The sequence below is a fragment of the Crinia signifera genome, chromosome 11 (assembly GCF_055691185.1).
Source record: "Crinia signifera chromosome 11, ASM5569118v1, whole genome shotgun sequence".
In the NCBI taxonomy this organism is placed as follows: domain Eukaryota; kingdom Metazoa; phylum Chordata; class Amphibia; order Anura; family Myobatrachidae; genus Crinia; species Crinia signifera.
In genome coordinates this window covers 72,165,820-72,173,786 of record NC_139227.1, presented here as the reverse complement: position 1 = coordinate 72,173,786, position 7,967 = coordinate 72,165,820, and the positions used below count along the sequence as shown (strand labels likewise).

The following is a 7,967-nucleotide window of genomic DNA, read 5'->3' as shown; positions in this document are numbered from 1 at the left end:
AATACATAGTGTAGTCATACGTACAGTCATACGTACCTATTTTAAATGACTAAACTGGCAATAATGAGCATTTCCATGGTTTCATAATTTTTTTATTTAATTTATTAGAAGAACCATTGTCTAGCAGTCGGCAGCAGCACACGGTCCCTTATCCAGACATCACCATAGCAACAGCCACTCCGCCTCTTCTGTGTCTAATATAGCATCTGCCGTTCCTTTCACTCGTCACGCCCCCCTGCGGAGACGTTCCAAAAGCCGCGTTTTTTTCCCACCTAGACAAAGACTGAGAGCGAATGGGCGGAGCTTCATTTTCCCCGCCAACTCCATGCGAGGTGTGACCCGCACACGCGCTGTACGCATGCGTTCCACTGAACTTCACTGAGTCGAACGGCTACACGAGTGGGCGTGTTAGTCACCGTGCGTGATGATATCATCGGGACTTGCCCCTTTGCTCCTTTCTTCTCCCCCTCCAGCACCGAACCGAACCGGGATTCAGAATATTACGTCATCAGCTACGTCATGGGGGTGAGGAGGGAGGGGGCAATGGGCAGTAGGAGATGATGGGGTCACCGGTACCAAAAATATCTGTTTTGGGCATTAAGAGATGCATTGGTATTTTTGGGTGGCTGTGTAGTGTGGGAGCTGCAGGAGTACTTGGATGACTGTGGTTGCGGATTCCTCTAGTGGACCCAATTATGGCCTGTGAATGCTGGTAGCATGGCTTCACAGAATCATACAGAATTTTGGAGGCACAATTCATTATAATTTCAGTGTATTACTACCAAAAAGTTATGTGCCAGGATTACCTGCTTTGTGCCTTCCAATTTGGGGTAATTTAGAGACTTTTGGGGATGTTCAGGACTGTTATAATGGGGCATCTGTGCACATGGCTATTTGCTCGGCATAAGCACCAACTTTTAAAAATGACTTGGGTATTTTTTATGACTTGGGTATTGGGCAATTTTTCATTGCCCTCCTGAAAAATGCCATACATAGATGGCGGAAGCACGTTCCGGTGGTGCTTAATTGCCCGCGTTATGGCACCCATATAAAATGCCTTTAATAGGGAGAGATTTGACAATAAATGAATTTTAATTTGACTCTGAGCTTATGCAGTTCTCCTGTTGCTTTATGATCTTTTCTGAAGATCTTGTTTTAACTGTTTTGCCTTTGACCACATGGCCTAATGGATGCTGATCTAATGAATCTACTTTAATTACTTAGTTGGGGAATTATTATTTATTTATTTTTTAAAATTTGCAGCTCCATTAATTACTTGTGTAATTACATATACACATTACTCATGGATTTGTTTTTTGATCTTCAGAGGAAGTCTGTACGGGCAAAAGAAAAAAAGCAAAAACGCCAAGAGGAGCGCGCTGCCATGGCAGCTGTGTGTGCCAAGGTGCAAGCAGCCAATCAGGTGACTGCCATTATTTTGTACAAAGAAGTTTAGTTTCTCTGCTCCATGTCTATTTCGTATACTCTGACCAGTTTTTTTTTCTTCTTCTCCCATCTCATTGTCACTTGTAGCTGGGTGACCCTCTAGGAGCCTTTCCAGTCTTTAAGAAGTTTGACAGAAATGGGTAAGGTTGAAAACATTTTAAAATTATTTATTCATAAAATGAAGTATGTTCTTGTTTATAATTGCCATCCCCCTTCTCAGGTTAAATCTGTCTATAGAGTGCTGCAAAGTAATAGATTTGGACCAGAAGACTCTAGACTGGGTGTTTGAACTCACAAAGACAAACATGCAGCTGCTGTAAGTGTGCATGCAATACCTAAAGTTTTTACAATGCTTTTATTTATTATTTATGTCTTATACAATGTCCCTTGATCTGTTACATTACATCAAGTGTCTTCAAACTGTGGTCCTCCAGATGTTGTGAAACTACAAATCCCAGCATGCCTTGCCACAGTTTTGCTATAAGGGAGTGTTAAAACTGTGGCAAGGCATGCTGGGATTTGTAGTTTCACAACATCTGGAGGGCCACAGTTTGAAGACCCATGCATTACCCAATCTACTGCAGTTTAAAATAATTTTAGTGCTAGACGAAATTTTATCCTGGAAAAGTGATTTTGTATGTGCAAATTATTCTCATGGTATAGAAATGATTTATGGCATTGAAAAGCAAAAACTTAACTTCAGATTTAAAACACATTTTGCAGAAAACTAATTTACGTGGATGTTTTGAGATGCACTAGAGCAGGGCTGGCCAAACTGGTCCTTGAGATCTACCAACGGTCCATGCTTTCCCAATTACCTAGATGGTGCACTGCTGTAGTCATTACTAAAGCTGTGTACACACGCTGAACGACCATATTGCCAGTGATTGGCGTGTGCACCGGCGATAAATTGTCGGGTGCGCGCTCCCGTTTTTAGCCCCCTTATGATCACTGGTCCGGCGACCAGCTGATTCCCACTGCGGCTCACCTGGCAGAGGCAGACCATCTCTGGTCGCTGATAAAAGGGAGACACTGAGCAATATATCTCCCCTGTGTGTACACAGCTTTACTGTCACATTTTCAAACCTGCTGCATTCAATCTTACTATGGATCCACTGGTTGCCTGAAAAACATGAACTAATGAAACCTAATGGATTGTAGAAATAGGAGTGCAATAAATTTAGGAAGGTGCTGCCCACTATGACCTATGAGAAGGGGGTCCACCGCCTCCCAGAAGATATATAGTAACAAATTATTTACATGATTTTGTTGTTACTAGATTAAAAACATGAATTGTGGGTAGGTCTTGAGGACCGGTTTGGCCACCCCTGCACTAGAGCATCAATTACCATTATGCGACTATGTAGAGGCCATTTTTTCATTACATATTTCAAGGGTAGGCAGTGTGTAGCAGTACAGATGCTTTGGAACTACACATCCCAGCATGCCATGTCAAAACTGCCAGGGCATGCTGGGATGTGCAGTTCTATAGCCGCAGGGTTGCCTACGCATGAGCTACTGCATTTAATGATGTTTTTATTCAAAAAAACAAGTGATACCAGTGCTCATAGCTTCTAGGTTAGTTGCCAGTAACAGTGTGGGGTCCATCCACAAGCTGTGACAAGCGGCCTACAAATGCAGCGATTTGCTGAGCGTTCTAAGTGATGCTAGAAAGCTCCGCACACATCGATGTGTCAGTGCTGTGTGCTGAACGATCTGTCAGGGCCTGTGTTCTCCGGTGAGAATACTGCCCGTACCCGGCGATATTACTAGATTTATCAATCATGCTGGGTATTAATCATCACTATCTTTATGCCCCTACATACAAAGCGATATAGGGGCTTTTTGTAAAACGCTTAGAAATGCCCCTAAATCGCTATGTGTGTAGGCCCCATAACCCATCCTGTTTAACATTTCACTAAATTCTAAAGAGAGTTCCAGTCAGCAAACTAATTATTACAGGACAAATTGAAGAATTTTGAACAGCCTTGGTATATTGCTTTTCCCACATGTAATACCCAGTGGGTGTTTATGTAATAATCAGATGTTCAGCATTGTTTTAAACCCGACCTCCATGACCTTCTTGGGTATGCTGGCACTTGTAGAATTTTGCGCTGCTCACCACGTGTAAAAATACTGTGAGTAGTTTGGCATAAGCACTTCACTTGTTTAAATGTAGGTTCTTTCTTGGCTTCTTTTGGCAAACTCTGCTCCTTTCCCTGACAATATAATTCATAAAAACCACATAGTTGATGTCTGTCTCCTCTCCCAGCTGCTAGTGTCCATCTGAACAATATTTATAAGTGTTTTAGCTTCCCCATTCACTAGTAGCTGCTGGCATTGCTGAGGCATGGTGTGCCCTAAGGAATGTCACTAGTTGTTAGTGAATGGATAGTCTGCATTCTCTTGAATATTGAGAGGAGAGAGCTGCCAGGACTATCAGTGAAAAGTGGGTGGGAGACGAATGAATGAGTCTTGGTTTGTACAGTACCAGTGGCCAATATCTATTTAAGAATCCTATTACAAGCACAGAATCCTATTACAAGCACAGGGCAGGAGACTGTGGTTTGTAGTACACAAGTTATATTCCTACCATGCTCTCAGTACTGTAGCTGCACATTGGACTGATATGTCCGGGCCTCTGTAATATTTATAAATACAAATTAGAATGAATAATAATTTGAGTAGTTCAAAGTATGGCCACCTACTGGCTAATGTATAAACTGAATGCTCTTCACTTTTTCACATTAGTGCAACTCTTCATATGATTATCTAAAATGGTAAATATCCTGTAGGCAGCACAAAATACAAATGTTCTTGATCTGATTAGTTCATTCCTAATCTAAAAGTGTATTTTTGTGTAATTGTAGATATGAACAGAGCGAATGGGGATGGAAAGAGCGGGAAAAGCGTGAAGAGCTGACAGATGAGCGTGCCTGGTACCTTATTGCCAGAGATGAGCTTTCTGCGCCTGTGGCGTTTGTGCACTTCAGATTTGACGTGGAGTGTGGGGATGAGGTCCTTTATTGGTAAGGAGCTTAGTACCACAGACTCTCTGGTATATTTATGCAGCCTGCTCTGTCAGTAATTTGGTGTGTGCCTTTTTTCAATGCAGTAAATAGGCTTATTTTCCCCAAAAATCCCCCAACGGTATGACATGAAGAGATTTTGTTTATGCCGTTACTAAACCTAACATCACAATCGCATACAAAGCAAATCCATATCGCTTATGGACAAAAACTGCATTAAATAAAGTCAGACTCTTTACAGCAGGGCTGGGCAACACCGGCCCTCCAGATGTTGATGAACTACACATCCCAGCATGCCTTGCATCAGTTTCAGCATGGCCACATAGCAAAACTAATGTAAAGCATTCTGGGATGTGTAGTTCACTAACATCTAGAGGGCCGGTGTTGCCCAGCCCTGCTTTACAGAGAACATATCCAAAGTGAAATCAGTTGTTTAGTGGACTGGACCCTTAGTGGAATTCCCTTTTCTAGTGAATTTTGAAGTTACATTCTCATTACTGAGATACTAGAGAGGAGATATCCATTGCAACCAAGTAGCTACTAACCCTATTGTATAGGAATGTCCATGAAATGGCATCAGCTGATTGGTTGCCCACCACTATCTCTCTGAAAGGATTGAGGCATTCTTATCCAGTACTTTTTCCTAGTGAATGTACTTGCTGCTTGTTCCTGAGATGTACAATTTGATGTAGGTGACAGATGCACAACCAACTAGGGGCCTGATTCTGGTTGACAAACATTACAACTAAATATATGCACTTGAATTAAATAAGTCATTGGGGATACAAGTGGTCAGATAGCCTAGGATGGTTTGGTGATCCCCTTCCACAATACCACTACAGGAGTAGTCATTACTCCATGTGATATCTTAGGTGCCTAAAATTCTGGCTAGATATTCTGCAAAGGGCTCAGATTAGTGTTTTCCTTGCTGTGTATATCGAGAATTGTCCGTGCAAATGTATATTGTGATTTTGCTGAAATGTTCAGATTTTATTGCTTAAAAATCTAAGTACTGTGATGAATCTGATCTTCTGCCCAGTGTAATGCTGTATATGGTGCCCCCCAGTGGTGTTGATGGCAACTGCATTAGTCTAGAAACCTACATGAGGTTTTTAGCTGTGGTTGGTCAAACAATATGGAAAGGGGTATATGTGATTTAGGGGGACGTGTATGAAGCCATGAATAAGGGAGAAGTGCTCCATAGCAACCAATCCACACTTAAGTAACATTTATAATTTGCATAATCTAAAACTTTAAAGGGCAGCTGATTGGTTGCCATGGGCCACTTCTCCTCTGGCTCACTTCTCCCTTATAACTGCTTCATACATCTACTCCTCAGTTTGAGTCCGTTAAAGTTTAAAAAAAAAAAAACCTGAAAGGGTTGTTAAAGAACAATAACATACACAGCATGGGATGGTGTGTGGCTGAGACTTGCAGTACCACCACTTATTATAAAGACCAGCTTTCTTTTCTTCACTGCCACAGTTATGAGGTGCAGCTGGAGATCCGTGTCCGCAGGAAAGGAGTTGGGAAATTCCTGGTACAAATCTTACAATTGATGGCAAATAGGTAAGTGAGATAAATGAGTCTGCAATATTATCCCCTATGATGTCAGAGATTGCACAATATTTACAGGCCACTTTAGTAACTGCTCTACCACCCTGAACTATTGTACTATACATTATCATCCCATGTCCTTTGGATTTCTGCAGCAATAGGAGGATTGAAGACAAAGGCTTCTCATAAAGATGCAATTCCTCTCGTTATGATTGGCACAAGTGCCACAGAAAATACCCTCCACTGCCTTGGTTTTACCAATTCTCTAAACCACAGGTTCTCAAATTCGATCCTCAGGACCCCACACAGTGCATGTTTTGCAGCTCTCCTCACATTATCAAGTGAAATAATCGGCTCCACCTGTGGATCTTTTACAATGAGTCAGTCCGTAATGAGTGCACCTGTCGGATGACCTGAAAAATGTAAACTGTGTGGGGTCCAGAGGACCAAGTTTGAGAACCACTGCTATAAACTAGTAAATCTTTAGTGTTCATTTAATTCTGCCAAATTGGGAGATTTGTCACTAATAAGGAGGAACACTGGTAGAATTAAAATTGTTATAAATAGGAGAAGTCCTCAACATGTCTGATCTCTAATTGGGAACCCTAACTTTCATTGGCCATATTACGGAGAGAAGTCATGAACTCCCCTTAGTCACCCCTCTCTTCTTTACAGCACACAGATGAAGAAAGTTGTCCTTACAGTGTTCAAACACAATCACGGTGCTTATCAATTCTTCAGAGATGCTTTACAGTAAGTCTGATTACCGCTCCTCTTATCTATTTTCCACCTTCATTTTCTCATTCGTTTCCTGCTTCTGCCCTCAGGTTTGAGATAGACGAGACCTCTCCCAGTGTATCGGGGTGCTGCAGTGACGACTGCACGTATGAGATTCTGAGCCGCAAGACAAAGTTTGGAGACGCTCCCCATTCACATTCAGGACATTGTGCAGGCTGCTGCCACTGAATAATGTGGTGGATGGACACATGGGAAATTGTGGGGGTGGGGGATCAAATGGACACAGCGAATGTCAATATCTTCTGTTTGTGTTTTTTTTTTTTTTTTCTACTCTTCTAGTTTTTAAATATTTTTTTTTAAATTTAGTGATGTTTAAATACTGCGCCATTGTGCACATGCGTGTGACTTGTGCCACCGCAAGTCCTTTTAACAGTTAATAAATTCTTGTTTGAATCCAAATCCAATTATACCTGAAGTACTGGTCAGTGAGCTACGGTCTGACTGTTGCAGACCCATGTGAGTGGGTTTGTTTCACAACCTTTTAAGAAAGAGGACTGTGTTGCATAAACGCCATTATTGTGAAGCGGCACTATTTTGGCAGATAAATGCACCCCATGATGTGTAGACACGCTACAAGATGCAATCTTTCATTGTACTGTAGGATCTACAGCAGGGGTGGCCAAACCTGTCCTCAAGATCTACCTACAGTTCCTGTATTTCAGGCAACCTGTGGATCTATAGTAGGAATGAATTCAGCAGGTTTGAAGTGTGACAGTAATGATTGCAGCTGTGCTCCAGCTAGGTCAGTGATGGCTAGCCTTGACACTCCAGCTGTTGTTGAACACATCCCAGCATGCCCTGCATCAGTTTTAGCATGGCCAAATAGTAAAACAGTAGCAGGGCATGCTGGGATGTGTAGTTCAACAGCTGGACTGTCAAGCTTAGCTATCACTGAGCTAGGTGTATTGGAAAATGGGGACTGTTGGGAGGTCTTGAGGACCGGTTTGGCCACCCCTGGTCTACAGGCTCTCCTTTTATATAGATATTTAGGTGTTTAGGAACAGCGTGCCCTGTCGATAGAATCTGATTGGCAACACCACCAATGTTTTTATTTCTCTTTGGTAGATCTACCTGTTGGTATCAGGGTCACTTAGATTTCCCTATGGATGTAGGTTTTGACATGATGATCCTATTTTC

The 7,967-nt window shown here is 42.1% G+C and overlaps 1 protein-coding gene across 2 annotated transcripts; it reads left to right on the top strand.

Moving 5' to 3' along the window:
• The first annotated feature begins 368 nt into the window (after nt 1–368).
• On the top strand, nt 369–7,234 carry NAA40 (N-alpha-acetyltransferase 40, NatD catalytic subunit). 2 transcript variants are annotated; one of them, XM_083164579.1, is made up of 8 exons: nt 369–525; nt 1,328–1,423; nt 1,534–1,586; nt 1,667–1,762; nt 4,317–4,475; nt 5,961–6,044; nt 6,708–6,785; nt 6,860–7,234. In XM_083164579.1, exons 1-8 carry the CDS (start codon nt 520–522, stop codon nt 6,996–6,998), a joined length of 711 nt encoding a protein of 236 aa, XP_083020705.1. In that variant the 5' UTR covers nt 369–519; the 3' UTR covers nt 6,999–7,234. The 2 variants fall into 2 exon arrangements, with proteins under 2 accessions (XP_083020705.1, XP_083020704.1); XM_083164578.1 differs by lacking the exon at nt 369–525 and adding an exon at nt 555–830.
• Nucleotides 7,235–7,967: the final 733 nt, after the last annotated feature.